Source organism: Neopelma chrysocephalum, unplaced genomic scaffold (assembly GCF_003984885.1).
Source record: "Neopelma chrysocephalum unplaced genomic scaffold, ASM398488v2 Primary Assembly neopelma1_68, whole genome shotgun sequence".
NCBI lineage: Eukaryota > Metazoa > Chordata > Aves > Passeriformes > Pipridae > Neopelma > Neopelma chrysocephalum.
Genome location: NW_020897727.1, coordinates 9,424,780 through 9,451,445, shown reverse-complemented (window position 1 = coordinate 9,451,445; position 26,666 = coordinate 9,424,780). Strand labels below are relative to the sequence as shown.

The following is a 26,666-nucleotide window of genomic DNA, read 5'->3' as shown; positions in this document are numbered from 1 at the left end:
TCCTGGGCATACCTTGTGAAGGCTGTCTCTCCCTGTTTTTATCCTCACTTCGGGATCAGATGACATCTGGCTCCATCGCTTTGTGAGCCTGTGGATAATTCACTGTTTCCATTTCTCTCCCAGCATGATCTATACGATCCTCCCCTGAGACATTTTAATGTCTGGAATGAACTCCCCCGTCTCCTCCAGAGAAGACTGAGGCAGATGATTAACTGTAGCCAAATCTACCCCTTTTTCTGTCTAAATTATCCCTTACTGTCTCCTCCTTCCTCCCCTTGGTTTTAACTAAGAACCTCATGAAACATCTGACTTCTTGGTTTTTCTAGGGGAAAATTTTAAACAAAACCACATTCAGACACACAGACATACACACACCAGGCAGACAATGAATGCTCACAGACAACCAGCAGCATGCTCACAGAGGCAGGCTTATACACAGATACAATGACGTAAATCAACACCCAGAAGCATTTATTAAATTACCCAGATATATACACAGAGGGACAGGCAGATGGGTTAAGGCTGCGTTTTTACTGGTGGATAAATGAAAACATCACTTTAATGCCCACAGGAGAGTATTTTGGAAAAGCGGTGGCAGCAGCAGCAGCACCAGATATTAGAGGTGATAATATCTCTTTATTCACTCTTGCAGACTAATTGGCTTATCCTAGGAAAGGGCAAAAACTGCTGCATAGCAAGTGAAAAACCATAAGCTGATTTTTTTTTTGATTCATAATGAAAATCAGTGCAAAAGCAGCATAGCAGTCATCCCCAAAATCGACCCCTGTTCCCAGGCAAGGAATGGTTCCTGGGACTTGCATCCCTAAACTCCCACTTTTGATTGCTCAGGGCAGCCCTGTCTTCCTTTTTTCTTGCTCAAAGATGAAAGCAAACTGAATTCCCTCTGTACAATCATGGGAAGAATTATTCCCAGAATCCAGCTACACAGCTCTTAGTGTATTAAATAGACTTTTTCTTGAATGCCCATCATCCTCAGGGTATGGAATATTAGGAAATACTGTAGTTCATGAACACCTGGTGCTTGGTTACCCCCACACCCACTTAAGGAGGCATTTTAGCCACAGATATAAGTTATCTGAAACAACTGCATGAATTAAACTGGCCAAATGTCTGTCTTTTCTGGCCCATATGCAGGTTTTCTCATTAAAAACTACTGCTAAGCTAACTGCAATCTCCTTAGATGACCTTGAACCATGGGATTCGCTTGTATCTTCAATATGCTTATAGTGAGATATGAGTCACACAATATGAGACCTCTAAACATGGTAACTCAGCCCCATCACCCCTACTTACACCTTCCTACCCAGTGCCCCAGCCCTGCTAACCTCACCCAACATTTTCTTTATTGCTTGTTTCGCTGTTAAAATGTGGATGGTGTTTAGGACTGCAATGATCTTCTTTGCTCTTGACTGCAGGACAAACAAGAGGCCAACCCCTGGCTGCCTGCACTCACAAACAGCACCTGGGACACACAATGCCTTCATTCTCCTGCTGTTGATAATGATAACCCAGCCCCACTCCAAGCTGCCCACGTTGCACCCACTCCCTTTTCTCCTATCACCTGTGTGGCTGTGGTAAACAAATGTAAATTGATATCTGCCTTGGTGCAATTCGCTGATGGACTTAACCAATTCACAAGGTGTTTTGCAGCAACAGCTGTACCATCCCTAGCGCTCTCAAGGTCTTACTAAAGGCTCAAGAGTGCTGGATAGCTGGTATTTTCCTACAATGTCTCGTTCTGTGTTTGTATCTTAAAGCTTTCCATGGTATTAGTGAAGAGCTTAATCCAAATGTACTCTTTTCAGCTTATCTTTTTCATGTTCTGAAAACACAGCCTTATGTACTGGAAGCCAATATATAGAATCTATTGAAAGTGCCTCCATTTTGCAATATTATAGTAGTTCAGAAACTCTGATTTCGATGGTCAGCTGCAGCCTTGGGTGCTATCAAAGTTATAGCCGTGATTTTTTTCCTTTTTATGCCTTTTTTTTTCCTGGTTATGATGTGTGATGCATTTCTTCTAGGAATATGGTACAGTTTGTCCATTACTGACCATCTGTTCTTTTCAGGGAATTCTATGGATTGTCATCTTCTTGCTCTGTTGCATGTGAAGTGGAGACTGTCCTAAGCAAATCACTGCCATTTCTCTGTTTTCTTTTCCACTTGGACTGTAAAGGTTCCAAAGATATTATACTTTCAAGAAATCGTCTATGCTCAGCTGATGGACAGGTAAAAATGACAAGGTGTGTATTTACCAAAGCATTCCTTTAGTTGTATCTGTGAATCTATAAATCATGAAAGACAACCATGTTGTCTCTGTCCTTCGTATTTATTCTCTTAGGCTTCTTAGACTAAGGTCTGTGTTACATGTATTTACAAGCACAACAAAACCTCCAGCACTGGATGATGTGCACTGTCATCAGATGGGAGTTCATACTTCACTTTGTAACCCAGCTCATATTAAGGTAAGGAAAGGACTGAGGACAAACGGGAGAGTTTCAGCTGCCTTTTGTATAATGTTGTTTTGAAACGATCATGATACAGGAATTTCATGATAAAAACAATGATTAAAGATGTTGTTTTATTGACTCTTTCTATGACACCTCTTCACCAGAGAACCTGTGGATACTAGTCCTGCTAATACTTGGCACTCTTACCCATTCTGCTTTTTTTCTCTCCCTGGTCTTTCAAAAACTAATCCAAGTCTTTCAGCATTTCATCCACTTCTAATTTCACTTCCCCATTGTGTTGGCTCAGTGAGCAAAGATATACTTCCCTAATGTGGAGACTACTTTTTTAGTTATTCTTCCTCTGTTTTGGGGAAACTTCACTTTATTGTGACAAGCTCAGAGCTCTGCATCATATCCCCTTTCCCTCTGACTTTTAATGCTTGGCTGTGTTACAGTGATGTTTTATCTGTGTTAAGAGCTAATAGAGCATTTCAGATTGAGGAGCACTCACAGCTTGGAATGACTGGTAGGATGTGACCTATTGATGAAATAGGAAATATTAGTTGGGGGTGGGAACAATAACGCAGACAGTGTAACAGAAATAGTGACTTTTCACTGCCTCCTGCCAAAGGACAGTTTTTTACGTACATCTTGATGGCAGTAAGCACTAAAGGAAACAGAGACAGCAGCCTGATGAGGGCTTTTCCAAGTTTTTTTCCATGCCTGAGCATGTGGGTGGCCCTGGAAGAAAGTAGATGCTTGTGGGGAAGAAGTTTACTGCTCAGGGCTCCTGTCACTTAGAAGGGTGAATGTGGGGGATACCTTATCTGCACTATCTGGTTGGGTGCAGCAAAGCAGAAAAGAAATTTCAGGCTCTTTTCACTCTTTTTTGTATCTTCTGCTTATTTCCTTCCTATCAACTTGTTTGTTTATTTTAGTTGCCTCTTAGTTTCTATTTGGCCAATTCAGATTTAGACCCGAGATTGTAAGAGTTGAGACTTCCTCTTTCCACTTAAATAAATCCCTTCACCACAGCAACTCTGTTAATGCTGCTTCTGTTCTGAAACATTTAATCTACTTTGTATAGTGCTCCATCCTACTCTATCAGATCTGGGAAAAGTCAGATTGGAGTACTGCTCAGATCAGCAGATGGCAGGCTCCTTCTAGCAATTGATACCACCAGCTTCATCCTACATCCCCCAACATCAGAGCATCTGATGATGACAGGCAGCAAAAAAAGTATTTCTGCATCATGCACTCAAGTGTGTGCATTATGTCAGTGAGGAATCAGAGATATATTTGTCCCCAGGGTCTGCACAGCTCAGAGTTAGCCCTGTGCTGTAATGTGCATCAGCTGGGGAAACAAGAACCCAGTGCCTTAGTAAACTGGAGAAATAACAGAAATCTGAATGTCAGAGATGTCAGAGAATTACAAGTTCATATCAGAGCCTGATTTCCCACTTACTACTCCACCTGTGAGGTGTCTTCCAAAATTACTTTTAGGCTCAGGAGTGGGTGATAAGATATTTAAGGAAAAGAAAGAGATGCTTGCAATCCAATCTTTATTTTGTGTACCTATGATCAATGGTGCCCTAATCCAGCCCTTCCTTCCCTTCTGGCGACTGCTCCTTGCAGGGTGGGTTTCTTTAATCTAGTTAGTTTTTAAATGCCCATCACCTCTTTTGGGAAACAATTCAGTTTCCCGTAGTTTTATGACACTGAATCCTCTTAACATCACCATGCTGATTAATTCAAACACACTTCAAATGCAGGACTTTCAGCATTACTGATACAGCATCTCTTTTATGTTTCAGGTGTTTGCTTGAATGTGTTGTATTCCTGATTTTCAGTAAAGAATGGTTTAAAAGTATTTTTTAACAATACAGTATTGTTATGAAAATGAGCTGACTAGTGAGTCTGATAGCAGGAATTTGCTCTGAGTCAACAGTGGCAATTTGCAAGCATTGACTAATGAATTCCATAATCCAGGCAGCACCTCTGCGAATAAGGGAAGAAAGCTCCATTATCTCTAATAGGCATCGAGGATTCAAACATGAGAGGAGCAGCTGCTGTGAAAGAGTCTAAAGGAATACTGAATACAAGTTGGGAATTCCTGGTCTTTGCTGCTTGGAAAAACTGTATCTCACATCTCTGAACAGACAACTCCCAGGAATGTGTTAAGCAGACAAGAGCAGGAGAGTTTTTTTGTTGCAGAAAGCATGAATGTGTTAGACCCTTATAGCCTCTGACAGAAAATTTCAGTGACAGTAAAAGGAGATTTATTTTTTTCTTCCTTCTTTGATTGACTGGGGAAAGGGTTTGCCAAGTCATGTGTTAATATCATAACACTGTAAAATGAATCAGGGATAATTAAAAGATGTAGTAAGCAGTTATTATTCCTTTTCCTTGTTTTCTCTTTTAAAGTGTACTACTAATCCTGCAAAGCCCCTCTAGGGACAGTGGTCAGCACATCCCCTGTTGGGGCATCTCATTGTCTGTATCTGGTCCTTGCCACTGCTGCTTCTTTACTCCCCTCATAGCTTGTCAGGCATCCACTTGCATGAATTTACTCTCAGACAAGGTGACTTTAGGCAATTTTTTCCCCCTGTGTAGGTTTTGGCATCTCAAGTGTTTTCTCAAGGGTTTTCCAAGGCTCCCACTACTATGAAACCGGTGTTAGTGGCACTAAGCACTGTACATAAAATGCCATCTTCTTTTCCTTTGGAATATCACATTGGTTTTGTTTTAACACATTATTATAGGTGGGTGTTACTAAGCCGAAGAAGGTATGCTGAGACAGTGCTTCTGTTTTGGCACCCAGGAATGACCTCTGCAGAACACCTGATTGAATTGAGAGTAGTCAGAAAGAGACCAAATGTTGGGAATGCATAAAAAGTGGTTTTTTTTCCTTAAGACTGGAATCCCAGGTATTTGTGAATGATTGTGTCAATGAGCTTTCCTGGTTTTACAGACATACAACTGAGGAGATGAATATTCTGAATAATACACCTCACAACAGAACTGGTTTTGAAAAAGGGAAAAAGAAAGTCTGTTGTTGACCCAGAAGCCTGGGTCAGTGCCCTAAACTGCATGGTGAGTATAACCCAGGTTTCCAGGGTGCAGTGTCTTTCAGGAAGTGATGCTTCTGTTTACAAAGCCTATTATGAAACGGTGGTGAATAATAAAAAGAGAGCAAGATACAAAGAAGTGCAAAGGAAAGGGCAGAGTTCAGGAGTAAGATGGAAGTGAGTGAGCAAAGCTCAAGAGTAGGGTACAGGACTGGCAGGTGGGTCTGCATTGCCCTTCTGCCACTGAACTCTCTTTTGGAGAAAGCGTCTTTACCTCTGCTGCTTCCCTGCCAGCCCCACTCTCATTTTGGTTCAATTGCACTGATATTTCTGCAGAGTAGAACAAGTCTCTCTTGGACTGTCTCCTTTCCCCTTCAAATTTGACCTGTATCTAGGCACCCTGAATTAAAAGAGCTTCTACTCAGTAGTAATATCAACAATAATAAATAAGCCATTTGATTTTCATTTTGAAAGCTTGTGTTTCTCTTCTAGCAGAGAAAGGAAGTATTTCATAGAAAACCTTGTGAATTCTTGAATTATTCAAAACTGATAGCATGCCCAGGAGCACCTTGTGAGTAGCTAGAGGTATGTGCTTTTTATTATGAATTATTTGCTCAGTGTTTCTTATATGAATGATTATGACTCATGCTCATGATAAATTTGTGGTTGGATTTGCTCATAAAAATTAGATTTTTAGTGAAAAAAACAAAACTTACAGCAATTCCCAAATGCCACCTTGAAATACTGCCAGGCGTGTATACCTGAGATGTCTGTTGTGCTGCATGGAGCCAGAAGAGGAAGTCTGGAAGAACAAAAAAAGCCAGGATTGCAATTGATCCAACTTTTGATTGCTATAATAGATATGAGGAAGGGTGTTAGTTTTAATGTGCTCAGCCTTGGGTGACATACCAGCTCTTTATTGCAGGTTGGATGGCTAACGTGTGTTCCAGCAAGCTGTGCAGCACCAGCGTGTTTCAATTTCACTTGTCTAGACAGGGTTTTCAGTTGCCCTGTTCTGGCAGGCAATGGGAGATTTCATACCTTGATCTTATCGTGCTGTGCCGAGTTTACCTCACTGAGAACACCTGCAGGCCGAGAACAGGGATTCAGGGGAGCTGCAGACACACAGCACGTCTGAGGATTTGGACCTCTGTCCTTGACAGGGGTTGCCACGAGTGGCTTTTGCAATATCTCAGTGGATTTCAGCACTTTGGAATGGTGGATTTCCAGGCTTGGATCCTTTCAGGTAACTCGTGGGTCGACTGCTACAGACCAGCCTTCGTTTTTTTGGCTGCCTTCCGTGGAACACAAGTGGAGAACCTCTGCTCTAATTTGCCAGAAAATTCACTTAAGAACACCAGACTCTTACATAACATCCTCCCTTGGTGAGCAGCTCTCAGAGATTTACAGTACATTTAAAGCAGTATATTTAAATTACAGTAGATTTAAAGCAGTGGTTTGGGCAGGTGAATGGTTTGCACAAACTAGAATAGTCGCACTGGCTGTATTTCTGGGTGAAGTGTTGGTGCAGGTGAGTGTATGTGAGTAGTCCTACTATCGACATGATTATCATTTGTACCAGAACAGCGCCTCGGGTCAAACAAGAACAGGTCTCCCTTGTACCAGACACTCTGGGAACTCCTGGAAACAGACAGTTCCTGTAGTGAAAGGCTTACATCTACACAAAGCTGTCCTTTCCCAGTTTGGTTTGCAAATATTTTTTTGTTATTATTTTTATTGCTGTTCCACGGAGATTTACAGGTGTGAGTAGATCTGGCTGTATTTCAGGGTAAATGCCTGCGTCACTCACTCCTCGCAGTATGTGGTGTACAAAGCCCTGTGGGAACTGCCTGTAATGTTTAGTGCACAATGACCAGTCAGTTTGTTTAAGTTCAGGAGGTAAGTCATTGCCAGGGCTACAAGATACTGACAATCTGAACCTCTATAAAAGAGATTTTTGTCTTCCTGTTGGTTGTATTATTCATGTCATTAAACAAGTGGCTTTCTTCTGACCTTTGCCAAGTCATATAATTCTGCGTCGTTCTATCAACTGGTACTTGGGAATATTCTGGAGACTTCCTTGCTTTCTATAAATAATTTTGAGGCTGATACGCAACAAAAGTATCTCCTGAATTTGCTAGCAATTGATAGGTTAAAAAATCGTCCCTTCCGAAAGTGTTTAGGCAGCAATACTCCTGTCAAATGCAAGCCTATTTCAACACAACAGCTCTGTAACGACACACATCACTGTAATTGTGGTCCAGCTGGTCATGTATTGTCTTTGACAGCAGCCACTACAAAAGGTTTTATGCCAAAGGCTCTCAAACCTTTCCAGTAGAAGCTCGCCTCTCCAACAGATAATCTGTGTGACTCATGATGCGAACAGATCAGATGAAAGAGCTTTCTCTTGGGCAGGCTGGTGATGCTGCTCACAACTGCTGGCACCTCTCTTGGCGTGGTGACCTATCTGAGAAATATTGCAGCAGAAGATGCCACCAGAAACCAAGTCACGGGCACACACTGTAGAATAGTCATCTCATCACAGAACAGGTCTTCTCTTTCCCAAACTCCTTCAATTAGAGGCAAGCTTAAATTTTTAAGTATGAAGGTTTATACTTTCTCTGCATATTTTGCAAGCACCAAGTAAAACAGCCCTTTAAATTTCTTCTGGAATCTGGACCTTGGTAATATCCATCGCAATGAGCCCCACAGTTTAACAGCATGTGCACATATTATATAAAATGGGTGTTTTTGTTTGTTTGTCCCAACCTTGTTGTGCAGATGAGGAAACTGGAAATGAGATCCAAGCTCTCCCACTGAAAATTTAAACTGCTGAGAAAAAAGTACCAATGGTACCATTTCTCTGGGCACGACATCCATATCACACACAGCATCCCTGAGCCATTAAGCAGTTTAGAGGGCTTAGGAGGGAGTTCATTTTTTTATTCATTTTTCCCCCCCTTTTTTTTTTTTGATAAACAATTGTTCTGCTTTGTGGACAATCAGAGGACATTCCACATCCTTCTCAGCACAGTCTGAGGAGGTGCTGCTCTTCCTGGGCTTCTAAGGGCTGGTGTGTTGGGGAACGAAGCCGAAGCCTTTCCCAGTCCCCTCATAAAGCCAGAGGAAATGGAACAACAGTGGGATCCACGGGTGAAGTGCCAGCAGCCAGGCACAGGCTTCCCTGGCAGTTCCTCGCAGTGGCTATACAAGATTTTAATGCAGACTGAGGATGCTCAAAACACAACCTGCCTGAGGAGAAGAAGCAAAGGGGGTGTGTGTGTGTTGTGATTTTAAGCAATTTTTCCCAGGTACTCTGGCACTGGTGAGGCCACACCTCGAATGCTGTGTCCAGTTCTGGGCCCCTAAATTCTGGAAGGACATTGAGGTGCTGCAGTGGGTCCGAAAAGGGCAAGGAAGCTGGCGAAGGGTCTGGAGCCCAAGTCCAGTGAGGAGCAGCTGAGGGAGCTGGGGGGGCTCAGCCCGGAGGAAAGGAGGCTCGGGGGGACCTTGTCACTCTACAGCTCCCTGACAGGAGAGGGGAGCCGGGGGGGCGGTCAGGCTCTTCTCTCAGGCAACCAGCGCCCAGACGAGTGGACATATGCCCAAGCTGTGCCGGGGAGGTTCAGGTTGGACATCAGGAGGAATTTCTTCACATACAGGGGGATTAGACATTGGAACGGGCTGCCCAGGGAGGTGGTGGAGTCACCACCCTCGAGAGCGCTCAAGGAACGACTGGACGTGGCACTCGGCGCTCTGGTCTGTCGGACGCGGCGGTGGTGCTGGGTCGCGGGTTGGGCTCGATGGCCCTCAGAGGTCTTTTCCAACCCCGTCCATTCCGCCCCTCCGTGAGGGGCGCGGCGGCCGCGCGCGCGGGTCTCCCCGCGCGCCTCCCGCGGCCGGCGCTGCCCCGAGCGGCCATTGACGTCAGGGAGGGCGGCACGTGACCGCGGCGGAGCCAATCGGCGGCGGCCGGAGCCGCTCCGGCGAGAAGGGGCCGTGTCGGCAGCGCCCGCCGCTCCCACCGCCCCCGCCCCCTCCTCCTGCCGCGGCGGCGGCGCGTGGGGACCCGCGCACGGCGACACACACACAGAGACGCACACACACACACACTTACACACATACATACATACATACACACACACACACACACACACGCTCCCGCACCCACGGGCGCGCACCCGCACCCACATACATGCACGCGCGCCGCCGCACGCTCCCGCGCACACGCCCCGGGGGGAAGGAAGGAGCCGCGGCCGGACGCCCCGCAGCCCCCGCCGCCGCCGCCGCCAGGAGCAGCCCCCCGCACCGCTACCACCGCCGGCTTTTGTCCGCCGCCCCCGCGGGAGCCCACCCTGCGCCCGGCCGGCGGCAGCATGGACGCGGCGCTGTGACCCGCCGGGGGCGGATTGGGAAGTTTGAATAAGGATTTTATCGCTTCCCTTTCCCTGTTCTCCCCCTCGGTGCGGCTCGGTCCCTGCCCCCATCTTCCCCGACAGGTTTTTTTTTTTTCAGCATTTTTTTCTTTTAATCAGCCGCGCGGGGTTGGATTTTTTTATTATTATTATTATTATTTGTGCTTTTATTTGATTTGGTTGTACCCGTCTCTACCGGCCGTAGAGACCGGTCCCCGCGGGCGGCCGAGCGCCACCCCCGACCCGGCCCGCGGGGCTGCCATGGATCGCACCGGCGGCTCCGGCGGGGGCAGCGACCGCAGGCAGCCCGAGGAGAGCAAGCCGCTGCTGGGCGAGATGTCCGCTCCCGAGGGGAATAAAATGGGTGCCGCGCCGTGCCGGAGAGCCCTGCTCCACTGCAACGGCATGAGGTACAAGCTGCTGCAGGAGGGGGACATCCAGGTGTGTGTCATCCGGCACCCCCGGACGTTTCTCAGCAAGATCCTCACCTCCAAGTTCCTGCGGCGGTGGGAGCCGCACCACTTGACCCTGGCGGACAACAGCGTCGCCTCGGCCACGGTAAGAGCCCTCCCGGGTCCGCCCGGCACCGGCATCGGCACCGCCGCGGGGCATCCGCGGGGTGCGGGGGGATGCCCGCGCCTTGGGGCCGCGGCCCCCGCGCTGCCCGACCTGGGGGGACCCCCCTCGGGGGGTCAGTGGAGGGTCGGCTCGAGTGGGTCCCGGAATGCCGGCGGAAAACCCTGTAAGGATTTTTTTTTCCTTTGTAACCCTATGGATATTTAATTTTGCATTTTTTTTTTTTTTTGAGAAAGACTATTATTGGTATTACTGTTACTGAATTTTCCCCCCCCATTTTTAAAAAAAATTCCTCCTTTCCCAACATGACCGACGTGCAGTCGCCACACCGAGCCGTTTCTGTCCGAAACCAAAGTCGGCAGATACCTGCTGGCACCTCGGGCAAGTTGGAGGTGAGGGAGGTGGAGGATGCTTTGAATTCGAGAGCGAAGGCTGTGCGCGGTCTTTGCTGTGGTTCAGGCCTGCTCTGGGGGCTCTGGTTTGGCGGTCACATACCCTGCCCAGACACAGGCGATGTGATTGGAAAATATGGAGATTCCTTCAGGGTTTTCTTCTGGCTGGAAAATGATGCAGGAGAAAAATGCGAGGTGGTGATATCAACGTTACAGAAGATGTACAGTAGACAGATACAGTATTGAAAAATACGATTTTTATGTTCATGTACAATTTAAAATTTCATGGCCATTATTATTTGAACATTTGTGTAGCATGTGATGTGATTACACCCATATTTTGGCGATTAGCGCAGCTCACAAAACATGTTTTACACTGATCTTTAATCATTCAGTACTTGGATCATGTCTTTTTTTGATTTATATGTAAATGCCTCATTTTTCTCAATGGCTTCGTTCTGGCCTTCCTATAGGACACTGTGAATCGAGAGAGTGGATTGGCTTTTGTGTGGATTTCTGTTAATGGTGTATTTCAGTGGGTTTCATCCAGCCTGTGCTGTGCTCGGAGGTTGGATTTTGTCACACTTTGGTACACAGACATAATGTGTGTAAATATCCCTCCTGCATCATGCTCTGCTGTGAAGTATTCAGAGCAGGTTTTCAGTGGGAGCTCCTTTAACCTTCAGGTAGGCCAGCTGCCTGTTCTCACAGAGCTCTTTTTTGTGCCACAATGACATCTCTCCTCACGGTTTCCACGGGGCTCTCGAGGATGTTTCCAAGGGAATATTTTTCTTTCTTTGATAGAGCTACTGTCTAAAGGGAGAAGGAAGACTTGATCGAGCATTGCTGGAGAAAACCCCCAAAAGACACACGAGCTCGAGGAGTTTTTGCAGCTCTTCATTTTGTTAAGATACCATCAGTGTGGAGGGGGAGTTGAATATCAGTGGAGATGAGGCATTTTCCTGGCAGTATCCATAGCTGACTATTTCTGAGCAGAGCAGGATACCGGCAGAGAGAGGCATGATTGTGCTTCAGATGTTGATCTCTGCAGTGTGGCAATACCAGGCATGAAGTTGTATTTGTGCAGGAGACGTCAAACTCTGCTTGCTGGCAGAGCTGTCACCAAAGAGACCATCTCTGAAAAGGTTTCTGAAGTCCTGTGGGGTTGTGCTTTAATTACTGTTGAGGTGTTCTCATTCCTAATTATTTTATGCATATAAATAGCAAGAAGACACTAAAACATTGTGCGTACCATTGCAGGCTCCATTTTGTTGAGCAGTGCTCTTCGTGCTTGGTCTTGCGCCTTATCATTTTTTTCCAGTGCTAACTCACCAAGTAAATACCGTTGTTCACAGAAATATCTGTGCTTTATTATTTCGAGTAGTGTCTTTGGTTTCCAGGGAGCAATTAGGGCACAGGGATAAGATCTACATTCACTTGTTGCCTGACTCTATGGGTAGGTTTAGGAGGTATCTTACAGGTTCTATGATATCTCTGTTTTATTCTTTGTTTTTTAAGCTGGGAAGATTTGATTTAAGCAAAATCCGTGGTGGTTTAACTCCCACCCCCTATGGAAATGTGGTGTAGGCACAATGCCAAAACCACCTCAAACTGGAGGTAGATATTTGAATGCGACTAATTTGGTTTTCAAGAGCTGTAGGAAAATATCCATTCTGTCCATTGAAAGTGAGCGTTGGGAGCACTCAACAGCTTTGATAACGAGGTCATTTTTACACATGGGGCTTTCCACAGGCAGGGTGCTTTATGAGCAGCCAGTAATTAATCTTCACATCATCTCTTTGCAAATCCTCTGGCATGACGAGTTTTACTGCATTCTATATAACATGAATAAAATTGAGCAGGAAAATAACATCACTTTGTTTTGCATTTGAAAGCAAAAGTTGTAATGACAGCTAAATCCAGATCTGGCAAATTATGTCCCTGAGTACAGTGGATAGGTTATTTGTTGATTCCAGGCACTTTATATCCTTTTTATTGTCACTTGAGACACATATTTGAATTAAAATCTTCTCCTCACAAGCTCTTACTTGTCAGTCCCTGGGCTGCAATATAGGAGTTAGCATTAGTTTGTGTATGGATTATTCATCTGTAGTTTATTCCATGAGTAGACACAGTATGTGCACACATCTATAAGTCTGAATAATGAGACCCTATCTACATTTCTTTTTTGGTGAGAGATAAGTAGTTTTGTTGTTTATTTAGGCAGCTACATGTTTTGTGCTGACAAGATAGTTTTCGGTAGCAGAAGCACTATGCATGAATGCAGTGGAACAACTGTTAGGCCATCTTATTTTAGCAGAATTTAGGGAGAAAAAACAATGTTGTCTACAAGTGCGTTTTCTGACATTATCACAAGCAACTGTTTCAACTAAAGTCCATGTTAATAAAAAAATAATTATAATAATAGTATTCTGATTTGGTACATGCACTCAGTTAAGAAATGGAAAGGTATTAGCTTGTGGAGAGTCCCATAACTGTAGGTGTTGGGGCTTTATGTGATTAATATGTTGTTTCCATTACTTGTTTCATGTTTTTATTTCTCAAAGAATTGGTTAAATATAGTTACAGTTTCACCATTACAGTTCCACTCGCATCATGTCCAGGCTTTCCTTCTTTTTTGAAGACAGTGAATACAGATCTGTAGCTTTTTTTAATTATTGTTTTGTTTTGTTACTGTAAATATTAAAGCCCCAGTAGGAAATTTTGATACTTAAAAACTTTGTTTGTCAGACAGCAGCTTGCCTGGGAATGAATCTGACTTTCTCCCCCATGGGAGGAATAATGTTTATTTTATAAACACCTACCAAACTCAGATGTAGCACCCTTACTAATTTTTTTCGCCAGTGAGATCTGTCCTTTCACAGCTTGAGGGGCAGTGATAGTAAAAACAAAGACAGAAATAAAATCCAATTTAATATTTCTTGAGTGATTCTTTTTGGGGGGGTGAAGAATAACCCTATGGCTGTCTTCAGCAGAAATGTTAAAATTTAATTTTCAATAGGTTAAATGTAGGTGTCATGACTGAACTTCTGTGTCTTTCTGTTCTGCATTGTCCCTTTCATGTCTCTGCCCTGCTTTTTTTCTTTCATTCTTTCTCTTGAATCGGTTGGGATTGGGTGTTGAGGACAATGAGTTTTAAAGTCCTGGGTTGCAAGGAAGACTTGTGATACATATGTATGTGCAGCAGACAAGGAAAGAATAAATAAGTGATTCATTTTTGCTGGATAGGGATGACCTCTCTAGTTCCCATCTGGGAAGATAAGACATTATTGAAACCATGAAGTTATTCATTAATATCCCTCAAGGAGAGGTGGAAGCTTTGGGTTTTCGTGCCTGTTTCACATTTCTTGACTTTGCCTTGGCAGGTAAGTTGAGTGTAATGTAAGTGTTTTGCTCAAAGCTGGTGACAATCCTGGAAAGACTTTAGTTTCTTTTAAACATCTTTCATTTTTCTCTACAGAAGGAATGTGTGAGGACAATAGTTTATTGACAGACTGGCTAATCGGAAATGCATTTGAAACAAGAATGTGAGTGGATTAGGGAACTGCATTTGTATTTTCTTCTAGAGACAAGAACATACCCAATTAATATTAAATGAGGCAGGCTAGGATTATCTGCTTCAAATAGGAGAACTGGAGTAGAAAATTGTCTTCTAATTGTTTTTTAAAATTCAACAATTCTGCTACTGCATGTGATTCAGCATGCTATTACATGTCTTTCCTGGTAAAGATAGAGCAAAAATTCCTATCAAGCTGGACTCATTGTTTAGTTTAGCACAGGTTCCCATTAGTTAGAAAAACATACTTTTAAAAATTAAATTTCCCTTGAAAAACAATTAGCTCAAGTGGGAAGTATTATGCAGAGCTCAGAAATTTCAAAACAATCTTACAATGAGAATTTTTGTAAAGCTTTCATGGAAAAGGAATATTGTAGCATTATCCAGATTGGAAACAGAATAAATATGAATTTGCTGTAGTACTACTACTACTAACTAAAGTTTAAACAGTCTGTTGAGTAAACCGGGTGCTGCCCTTAAGTCCTGTACTCTTGATGAGGCTCTACCTATTTAACCCACCAAGCCAAATTATCTTGGAGGGCCTGCCATCATTACGTGCATAAGTGAGTGTGAACACATAAATAACAAAGCAATTTAGGATAATTTTTTATCTGTTATAACAATGGAATGATAAATTACTATTTATATTTAATATTTCCCGTTGTTTACTGTTGCAGATGATTGCTTTCATTTGATAAGAAGTGGTACCAACAGGTTTCAGATGTACATGTTTTTGCCTATTCTGGGTTACCTGTTGCTAAATACCAGGTATTTTGTTCAGGTGCATCAGAAAGGGCATTGAATCTCATAATTTACAGAAAACCCATGACAATTTAGAGTTCTCTGCAAATTGAGAAGAAATTGCTCCATGTTATCTGTGCTGTTGAAATTGAGATGCTGTTTCAGAAGTGAAGGCAGGCATGTACCTGTGTTAACGAAACCCAGATTTTTCTGAAGACTGGGTGATTTAATGTCTGCTGTGACAAACTTCTTTTATTGCTGTATTAGTTGGTAGCACGACATAAGGAAACCTAAATGATATTTCTTTAAAGTTGTTTAATGCCTATCAAACATATCTTTGCATATATAGTTCCTGCAGTGGTTAAAAAGCATATTTATAAGTCAGTAGTGTTAAGGTATGTGTTTATATGTCACAGAGCTTATATAAAATATGAAAACAGAAGGTATATTCATTGGCAGAGTGAAAGCTCTCAAGGCTATTAGTGTTAACACCCAGCCAGTAAATTTTACATGTTCAGGAACATAAATAAAAAGGATACTCAGAAATACTTGTGCCTCATTTTTCGTTTTGGCTGGGGAGTAAAGATGTGGTGCTAGTCACTACATGGTGGTAATAGTCCCCCTGGGAAAACTTGGAAATTGCCTCTGGTCCTCAGTGGGACCTGATCCTGCATCAGAGCAGGGCCTGGAGGAGCTCTGGATCCCTCACAGGGCCGGGCCTTTGTGGAGCTGTAAGATCAAATATTTTTTTTGTTGAAGTGGATTATTGTAAGTAGTGATATTCCCAGAAGAGTGTGGATCATCCACGTTGGGGTGTAGCCCTTCTAGAAAAGGACGTGCTGCCCAGAGAAGCTGTGGCTGCCCCATCCCTGGAAATGTTCAAGGCCAGGTTGGACGGGGCTTGGAGCAACCTGGTCTAGTGGAAGGTGTCCCTGCCCATGGCAGGAGGGTGGAACGAGATGATCTGTAAAGGTCCCTTCCAACTCAAGCCATTTCATGATTCTGTGAAACTCAAAAGTGCCATGTGGATTTTTGGAGGTGAAAGGCCCTGGTGAGTGTCCTGTCTGCATTGATGGTCCGATATGCAAGGTTGGGTTTGCCTTGTTAGCAGGAGTGGGAGAACAGAGGCCACAGCCTTGGTCCCACCAAAATCACTGACAGAACTGTATACACTGAGAGACCTTTTTGGAAGAAAAAGGTGGTAGATTTAGTACATAGAAAGGAGTGATTTCTTTATAACTGTTTAATTTATTGCATATAATTTGTTTGTACTTTTGAAGTTGATTAGTAACAGGTGAGTTTAACACAATACAATAAAAAGGCTTCCCTCATTTCCTTCTATGTTAGTAAGCATGGCTGGCCTAATAGGGTTTTACTCATCTCTCCACATAGGATTTATGAGAGAAGAGACCTACCTCAAACAGTTCAAGCCTTTTGGAGTCTTTAGCAGTAATTAGATTGTGGGTTGCATGGGTAGATTGCGGCTTGTTTGTTAGTGTTTTGAGCAGTGCTAGTTGCATCAGTTCTGTTTTGTGTCTGCATGTGTTTATAGATACGTAGGGCTTAATTCCACAAACAGTCACGTGTTTGAAGATGATTGATACTTGAGCATGTATAATCCATTCAGAGAGCTTGTGCATGCATGTGCACTCAGTAAAATAACTTTTTTTGCCCATCTGATGATGCAGAGTCATTGGCAGCAGTGCTGGCTGGGGCAGCCTGGCCTGTACCATTCTGCGTCTGTGCCGTGCCCTGTCAATCTGCCTTTTGTACACACCTAACAGTTTGCAGGGTCAGGTTGAGAAAATCTCTGTGAGCTGGCTGGGGAACACCTTCTCTGCTTGAACCTTTTGCAGATTTGTTGTCTTTTAACTGCGTCAGGGAGCTGATGTGTTTCAGCCTATAGTCCGCCAGACTGCTGAGGAAGAAGAGAGCGGGAAACATAGTAGGCTGGAATTGCTGCCAAAAAAAATGTATTATTAAATCATTGCGTAAAATTTTCCTGTTTTGCACAATATTTAAGAATGCAGGGACAACACCAGGAAAGGGAAAAGACAATTGAAAAGCATACATTATAACTGATCACGTCAGTGGTGAGTGAAGTTGTAGCGCTTGCGGTTGTGGAGGAAAACATGAAGAAGTCAGAACCAGATGCTAAGTTAAAAGGCCTTTACTTCATAGGCTTAAAAATTAAGAGGATTTAACAATACTCTTTAGGTTTTGGAGGAGGGGAGTCTTGTTCCAGGATTTGTTGTTACCAGTACTGGCATTTCCAGTGCTTAAAGTGATTTGTTGACTTTGCCCCTTGGGCTGTCCCATGACTGATGGGACAGGGCCAATAGAGTGGGGAATACAAAAGCAGGTAACAATGCCAGGTCACAGACTGTGGTGTCCAGGGCACGAGTTTATGGTGTAGGCAATTTTCTACTACTTTAATCTGAGATTTCAGTACATTTTTAGATAATTTTAAGTCTTTTTCCTATTTTTGAGAAACTCGGGAAAAAGGCATCTGTTTTTTCTGGACTCGAGTGTTTCTGCTAGATGTGTGCCATTACTACTTGAGCTCAAGAAACTCATCGAGTTGCAGTGACTTAAATCTGAACTGGAAGTACACTCGGTCACGTACATTCTTGGTCTCGCTCTGCTGAAATCAGTAGGGTAATTTGAGGAGAGGGATTACCATTCATTGCCTGTAACGTGAATGGCAGGATGTGCTGTTCAGACAGCCAGGAAGGTTCAGGGAGAGATCACCGTGCAGGTTGGCTGCTGGCTGGGGGAGATGGCTGACTCTGCTCAGCCTCGTGCAGCTCTCCACAAACACAGCCACAATTCCTCCCTCTGCTTGAGGCAGATCTTGAGGTGCTGAGACACTGGCAGGAGTGGCTTTCCCAAGAACGAGAGGATTGCTGGAAACTTCCATGTTAGACAGAACCGGTATAGAAACTGCTGCTCTTTCACCCATTTTATGCCAACATTTATACAACACTGTCCTGGTGGAAAGTGAGTTTGTGACATTATTTTCTTCTGTGGGGAAAACTTTCTCATTCAGAATTCTTGGAAAGTTCCTGCCAGCTGTCGCCGCTGCTCTGTGGGGCATGTGCCAGCTCCCTCCTGTCTCTCTTCCCCGGACAATAGAGTTTTATTAAGAAAAAAAAATGCTGCTTGATGCAAGTTGATCTCTTTTCCCCCATTTGGGCTTGAAATTTGCTGAAATGCTGCTGTGGGATGTGGTCCTGGCTGAAGTTTGCATGAGGGTGGGTCCTCTACAGGGGCAGCTGCCCCCAATTCCTTTAAGGTGTAGGAAGATGATGCTGCTGCTTCTGCCATTGTCTTGCTTGATATTTGCACCTGTGGCCATTTTCACTTCTGGGGCAGTGGCAAAAAGGTTTAAAATGGAGTAAGGCTTTCCTGGGCCCTTAGAGAGCCTCTCCCTTGTCTGCTCAGAATTACCACTTGTTTCAGGGGGTAAGAGCTCTTGCACTTTTCAAAGTATGCTGCAGTTTCTGTGAAGTTCATGTTCCTGTGAATGAGGGATTGCATGATTTTCTCATTGAATGAAAAATTTAAAAGGAATAATTGCTTTCGTTGATGAAAAGAGTAATAACCAGGGCTTCAAAAAAGATGACTTAAAAATGAATATCCAGTGCTTCTCAAACTCCAGACTGCTAATTTCTTGGTATTAAGAATGGAGATGTTGAATGCTTGGCACTGTCTACAAAGGACTTTTCCTTCTTGGGTTTCCAGTGCTTAAAGAAATACTGAATAAAATAAAATCTTTTTATCCTTTTGAAAAATTTAAAACTAAAACCTTAGAGCACACAGAAATGGATTTAGATTTTGTAAGACTTTATTTTCAAAGATGCCATATGTGGTACAATAAATGTTGCCTGAAGAAAGCTGAGATTAGCTAAATCAGAGGGGTTTGTGGAGAATAGGTAATTGTATTCCCAAATATAATTATTTTATAGTTATCTTTTGCATAATATTTTTCTTAGGCCTAAAGAGAAACTCTGTTTGCAAGTGAGAGTCAGAAATAATATTTTTTTCTTAGAAATAAGGTGTATGTAATTTGAAGTGTACAGATATCTATGTATATTTCATGGATGAGGTTTCTGGTGCTGTTAACCCAAAGGTAAGGCAAGAATTTTGTAAACAAAAAAGTTGCCTCGTTCTTTATTTATGTATAGACAATTAACATTACCTGAGCAACATTAGGCAGTTGCATGTGCAGGTAGACAGTTTGGATAAGTTTTAAGAGAAAGCCTTTTTTCCCTCTAAACCTCCCGAAGATACCCCATGGTATGTTCCCAATGGTACATTTCAAACAGTACAGAGCAGATATTCCTCTATGGTAAAGCTGTGCTATTGCTATTGTTTTTTCCTCCCAGTCTTTGTCTGTTTTGGCTATTTGAATATAAGCTTTTGGGATTGGCAGGTGTCTCTTAGCATGTCTGGTTCCTGTTGTAATGGGATTCTGTTATAGCACAGAGTTTTTTGTTTGCTGCTGTAATACAATTAGTGCGTATTGTGAGCAGGCTGTGTTTTTGCTCTGTCTGAAATAAAACTGAATGAGTTTGTTATCCGTTTTCAGGGATGGGCATTATTAATAGTAATGTAGAAACTGCTTAACAAAAAGTTTCTGAAATTTGCCAAGTGGACTCCAACTTTTTTAAACAAAATACTAAGGGTGTGTAGGCTTTTGCCATAAATATGAATGTCTGTTTGACCCACTGTGAACAAAAAAGAAAGAGAGATTATTTTTAGCTTCTGAAATGATCAGACAAAAATGATTTTTGGATGACAGTATAATGTCTTCATTCTACAAGTTCTTGGGTTTCAACTTCACTGTGCTTCAACCACCTCAAAGTGCTTCATGGTCAGTGTTTTTATGTGTGTGGAAAACAGAGACAAATAAATGTAGATGAGACTTTTCAGACATGTCTGTTGGTTCATGCTTAGTTTGCAGTTCCGTCACGTCTGTGGTTCACTCTGGATAGTCTAAGGTTGGACACCAAGGATCAGTCATGCCTTGCCCTAATGTTCATGATAAATCAGTGGTGGGAGCTGGAGCAGAAGTGATGTTCCCTTGCTTTGTCTGCTGGGCTGCATCTTCCCTCCTAATTTGGATGGCTGTCCGTTTTCTTAATGGTTGTAAATCTCATTAAAAATCAGTGGAAGTGTGGGAGAGTGACTGACAGCAGAACATGGCCCACAGTGTCGTGCTCTTCTTGCTACCCTTCAATCTTCCTGCAAAGAAAGTACCTGTCGGGGAACCAGGTGCCAATCAGTTCAAGTCTCTTGCCTTCTGCAGCGTGCGTGCTTTGTGTGTTCTCCTAACAGTCATGCTGACAACCTACCACTTTACTTTTGCTTTAGAGGCTGTTAAGATTGAATTCAGAAGAAAAGAGTAAGGCAGGGAAACCTTGACTGCTTTGAAATTTTCAGGATGAGAGTGATCTTGCAAAATTACTATAGAAGCAGGGTGTTGCAATCCGTTTTTGTAAAAAGATTGACAGTTCTCTCTCCCTTCTCAAACCTTGGGTTTACTATACAAGCTTTTTGATGTTGAGCTCTTAAATTTAGGAATCCCTTGAGAAGAGTATGATTGCAGAGGCATCTCAGAACACCACGTTTCTCTGTGTTGCAATGTGAGCTGTAAGAAGGTATGAAACTGAAAGTAGAATGTTATGTGGACTCTTAAATTGTGGATCTTTGAGCCACTGGTGTCAGCTAACGCAGTTCTGCAGATTTTTTTTTTCTGGCGGCTGCGTGGTTATTGTAGTTGGGGACCTGAGTGTTGAGTTGTTCCTGGCAGCTTGAAAAGTTGTACAGTGAGAGATTTCTTTGCCCTGGCTGTTCTGACACCAGGCAGGGCACTGGATGTCAGTGATGGAGAGTTGTGAGCGTGTCCCTGCCTTGAATGCTGTGGCTCCACGGTGCTCTCACGATAGCTGTGGTGCTCTGTCATCTGAACAGTTTGCTCGGTATCTTGGCTCTGAGGAGGAAGGTGGGAGGAGGGGAACGAAACTGTAAAAGGCCCAGTGATTCTTGAAGAACAGCACTGACTTTTGCAGGAGTGATTTCCATCTCCTTTGATGGGCTGTGTTGGGTGAGATCCGTGTCCTTGTCTTACTGCTCAGTGGTGAAATGCCTGGAGTTTGAGTACCTGTTCATTCCTTGTGGAAGATGAATCATGTTCAATGAAGCAATTGTGTTCCTTACCCACCAGTAACGTAGAACAGAGAGGTTTATTTGGATGTCTGGAGGAAGAGAAAATAGCGTCATGTTACAGATGTCGTTCAGTCATTGTTTAAACCAGGAGAAAATCTATGCAATTGCTGTAAACCTCTGCCTTTAGTAAATAGGTTATAGTAGCAAGATTATTGAATTGGAAGAGGAGCTTCAGCTTATTATTTCGGTGCAGGAGCACTGATGCTTCTTCAGATATTCCTTTAAAAACGAATAGCCACTCTAGCTGTGTAGTAAGAACTCGAAGTAGTATTCCCAATCATTTTTGTTATGAAATGCAGCCCCTATATGGAAGTGAAGAGTGTTGATGAAAGATACTATGCAAGTGCAAATTATTAGTTGTTGCTTTAGTTTTTCTTTCAACTCTTCATGGTTCTTTTAGATCCTTTGGTGTTTGTTTTTTTTTTTCTCCTTTCCCCTCCGCTGATATTATGTTGACTTTTGAGGAAAGTGTTTTAATTTTTAACTAAAAAATAGCCTGACATCCAGAGGCATGGAACAGGCTCTTCTATCCCAGAGGAGCAAATGGCTTGAGTGGAGTTCTGGCACTGAAAATCTCATCTACTTTGCAACCAAATAATGTGGACATTGTAGAAAGCATAAAACTTGTGCTGGCACAGAACTTAGTTGCTGAAGGTGAAAGTACGGACACAGTCAACATGTCTCGTCTGACTGAAAACACATTTTCTAAGGTTGGATAATTCGTCTTTTGTGATTGCTGTGAATGAAACAGGAAATCAAGCTGGAAAAGCTTGAAATTTAAATGAAATGTGCAGGACCAGGCATGCACTTTGTTATTAAATATTGACATACCCCGTGTAGGTAACCACTTTGCCTTTGGAGCCCAGCATTTGCCTGAAGACTGCAATGTCTTCTTGCTCTTATGGTGAAAAATTTATCGGCATTGAGAAATACTGCTAATGGCTGCTTTCCTAACACCAGTGTACACTGTGTTTGGTGCCATGTCACTGCCTCCCTTGAAATTAATCTCCTGATTTATTGTAAGTTATTTCAAATGTCCCTGGTGACTTGGGTTGACTAATGTACTTTAAATATGGCGAAATCAAATCATCTGTTGTGGGAGTTGACCGTGTATCAAGCTGCTCCCTCGTGGAGATAGATGACATGGGAAAGTACTGAACCCTCCTTGGTGCTTACCCAAATACAGGACCAGTCCTCTGTTGCTGTCAGCCTGTGGATTGGTCAGTTTTAAACCTGGAGTGAACTGGGATCAAGACATGACTAACCATCTGCATTATCTGTATATTGTGTGTTTCTGGTACCACAGCATGGCCTAAGTGGGCTTGGAGGGGGAAAGGAAGGAAAGGAGGTGATGAGAGGAAAAAATTAAACAAGGCAGCTTCAAGCGTGAGGTCGGATGGGTCTGTGTGCTCCAGAAGAAAAGGGAAGCCTGCGAGTGCAGTGTGCCTGTGACTGGAACTTCTTGACTCATCTCAAAGGGATGTTGTCCACAGTGCAGCTTCTTCACATGAGGTGGTGATGAGTCCACAGTGTGTGAGGCCTGTGCTGTTGTATCTTCCCTTCTGAATGCCATTTAAAAATAAAGGGAATGTTTATATTTGGTGGGTTATGTGTTTCCTAATGCATCTTCATTTATCATACCCGCTGTAATTGAGACAAAGATGTAATTCTCTGTTGCATATCTAGGTTTAACGTCAAAGGTTTGGGAGGTTGTGTCTCTACTTGTCAGATTTTCTTAAGAGAAATAGGAGAACAAACTTACCCGGTGCATCTTCTTGCCTGTACAGTCTGTACCTGGAGATCTGAGAGCGGCTGCCTTGAGACCTTTGTGTCTGATCCGAGGCTCTTGCTGTGCTCAGATTTCATGTTACCCGTTTTTTTATTTTGGAATTGTAAGAAAAGCCTGTACAAACAATGCTCTGCTGTTTCCAAACACTGTGAAGTTTTCCCCATTGCTTCCTGTTTTTGTAGCCTGTTTGTGAAAAGACCTTGCCTGCTTTGCACTGCAGCTATCCTTAATGTGAATGCATTCTGCATTAGCTACTGTGTGTTCCAGCATGCAGGGACCCAAGCTTCTCCTCAGCAAGTGTCATTACTCTTTATTTATGGCAAGACTAGATTAAAAAAGTCTTGTGCATGTAAAAGTGAAAGCACAGGCGGTGTTAAATTGTGCAGTCATGAGCTTGTTATTTCCCTTCCCCCCAGTATGCAAGGCAGTTAGTAACCCAGTGATCTATACATGAGGCTTTAATTGGATATATGCCCAGAGAGCAGATTAATATGGAAAAGCTATAAAGGCATGGGTTCACAAACTTTGTTTGACCACAGGAGGACTGTCTGCATGATCCCACGTGGAATGTGCCAGGGATTCTCAAAACAAAGAAATACCTTCATGTATCTGTGTGTAAACCACGGGATACAGAGGTGATGTCTCTGCCTTAAAGTCAACAGACTGTTGATTAAATAGGACTTCTTCAGCCTAGGAGTGCTTTAGGTGGGGCTTAGGTGCATCTGTGGCCTCTGTGTAATTTACTCGAGTTCTTAAGTTTTAGTTTTGGTAATTGTTCAGGCTTCTCTGTGCGATTGGATATAATCTTTGGCTGCCTTTAGAGATAAGAGGGGGGGCTTGAATCTCTCTGTAGTGAAATGAAAACAAGCAGATGTCCGACTGCAGCTGGCTAGAGATAAATCATTTCATATAAACTTGCCTGGAGAACATGATCTGATTCCTCTATAAACCTACACTCCAGAGGGAAGGGAGAACCCCCATTAGTCAATGACACCCTCCTAGCCTAAAATTCCAGTGTTTCTAGTTTGCAAATCACATGAAACACATACAGACTAGTAGCTGTATTCAGCAAAGGCTTTCTCAATTTTGAAAACACTTGTAACACAGATTTTGTGTCTCTTCTGGGGATTTTTTTTCCCCCTAAATTAAAATTGCAGCATCCCTAAATGTGTAAAACCAGCCACAGTCACATCCCTATGTTCTCCAAACCAATTTAATATTGATAAAATCTCTTTTAAATTGGCATAGGACTGCAATAAAGAGTTTTGTGGCTTAGGAGAGCCCTGTTGCAGACAAAGCTGACCTTCCTGACCCTTCACATGATGGAGAGCAGTAAAGCATACCACCTATTTCACAACTCTGTTTTTCCTCTTTGCCATCCTCTGCATGGTTTTATGGCACATTTTTCCCTGAAGATGGAAATGTTATCTCCTGTGGCATAAGCCTTAATCAACATGAAGAGCGGGGAGCTGTGGTAAATATACTCAAATAGTTGCAAAAAATAAGGTAACCCTAATTAAAGTTTCGTGCAAGTAGTGTAAGTGTTTGATTCCAACCATTTGCCTAACGAAGGCAGGGAATAGTCCTTAGCTCCCTGCCTGCAGCAAGAATATGGGAATTGCAGTGACTCATTCTCAGGGACACGGCAATGGGAATGAGGCACTGCTGTGGTTGCAGATAATTCCCTGGAAGTCTCTGTTGTGCAGAATGCATTAATTGAAGAGATTCATGAGCTGCTTAATGTCACATCACTTCACTTCCTCATCAGGGAACTGAAAGTCTCATTGGTATGGGAAAAAACCAGAATATCTCTGGTTGCGAGTAAATCTTGACCTCTGTAAAAAGGGGTTGTGTGTGTTGTCCATCACAGTGCCCTGGGTTAAACCTGTTGCCATGTAGCTTGAATTTTTCCTTACCATGTTGTCAGCTGTGGGGACAAGAGGCAGCAGTGTAAAGACTTGGATTTCTGAGTGCCCAGAAGTGAGCAGTGGGGGTGAGGAGGGGACTGTTTGCTGCTGGTTTCTTCAGCGCAGTGCAGCAGAAGGATGGACGGTTCCTGTTTGTAACTCATCACCATCTGCAACCGTTGCACTGCTCTCAGAAGTAGAGGCATATCTTTATATTCAAGGGAGAGGATGTGGCAGAGGATACCCCTGCAGAGAGCTGGAAATACAACATGGGACCGTGTGGCCCGTTCTGGAGGGGATGGGTGCATATCTCGGGGGAACACGCTCTGCAGACAGTGATGTGTTCCAAGTAGGCAGATCTGATGCCTCGTGTAGGCAGCAGAAAATAAACAGTGCAGCTCACCGTTTGCAGATTTAAACTGGAGAAGGGAATGTGCTGCACTTATGGAAATCAGTCTTGCTGTGTGTGATATCGCAGTTCTCAGAAGCAGATGTACCCTAATTCTGGTTTTCCCCAAGTGCCTGTGTTTCTGACTGTCTTGCCCATTTGCAGGCTCAGGTGAGAGCTAGTACAGAATGAGTCCCATAGTATTTCCCATAGTTTTATCATGTGGCCACCCCAGACACTGCTTCAGCCTGAGTTTTTTATCCCTCTATTACATTTATGGCATGGCAAACATTGCACGGAAAAAGTTTAACACTCTAACAGCTACTTGTTAAAAAAAATTGCTATTCTTACTTTTTTGACCAGAAATTAGTCAAGATTTCTGCGTCTTGATTGACTTTCTGAGTGTAAAGCATTTCTGAAGGGGTTGTATCTTACAACTTTTGATTTGGCCAAGGAGAGCTGGTCAGTGAGACGAAATTCCCTTTCCTATGGCTGTGTGTACCACTGCTATCCAGAGTTTTGGGAGTATCAGTGAGACCTTAGAGCTGGACTTGGGACACTTTTTGTCTTTCTAGCATCTAATTCCACCAGGTGATCACAGTAGTTTCAGTTGCACGACTCAAACTCACATCTGCCACGAACAGCCATAATGCTCTAGCTATGCTCTTCTGTGCAGTCTGTGGCAGGCTGGTTAAGTAATAAAAAGTACCTTTTAGATCCACTAATAATTGAGTTTTCCTTCATCTATGCCTTTGGGAACATTTCAGTACTTTGCCTGGCAGTGTATCACTACTCTTGAATCGTGTGTGGAAAAATGTCTGAAGCAAATTAAACAAAATTACTTGTGAGTAAAAGATCAAGTCACAACATTGTCGAGATGAAAATCATTGAGTTGATGGGTGCAGTCTATCTGTGAGTGGGAAACCTTCAGTGGTGCCAGGAGAAAAAATTGACCGTAGTAGAAAAAGTTGCACTTGAGGTTTCTGTGACCTAAAAAGAAAAAAAAATCAGTCTCTTTATTCCTGTGATTTATTATTTCTCTGGTCACATGACACGAGGTATTGCGAACACATGGAGTTTTAGCAGGAGCCACAACAGGTTGCCTACTTCA

The 26,666-nt window shown here is 43.2% G+C and overlaps 1 protein-coding gene across 1 annotated transcript in view; it reads left to right on the top strand.

The window, feature by feature from the left end:
• Positions 1-9,725: 9,725 nt before the first annotated feature.
• CMIP (c-Maf inducing protein) overlaps positions 9,726-26,666 on the top strand; it is a 132,905-nt gene continuing 115,964 nt past the window's right edge. Inside the window, exon 1 of the mRNA XM_027685012.1 lies at positions 9,726-10,512. Within this exon, the coding sequence (XP_027540813.1) occupies positions 10,216-10,512 (297 nt within the window). The 5' untranslated portion in view covers positions 9,726-10,215. The remainder of the gene's footprint in view (positions 10,513-26,666) is intronic.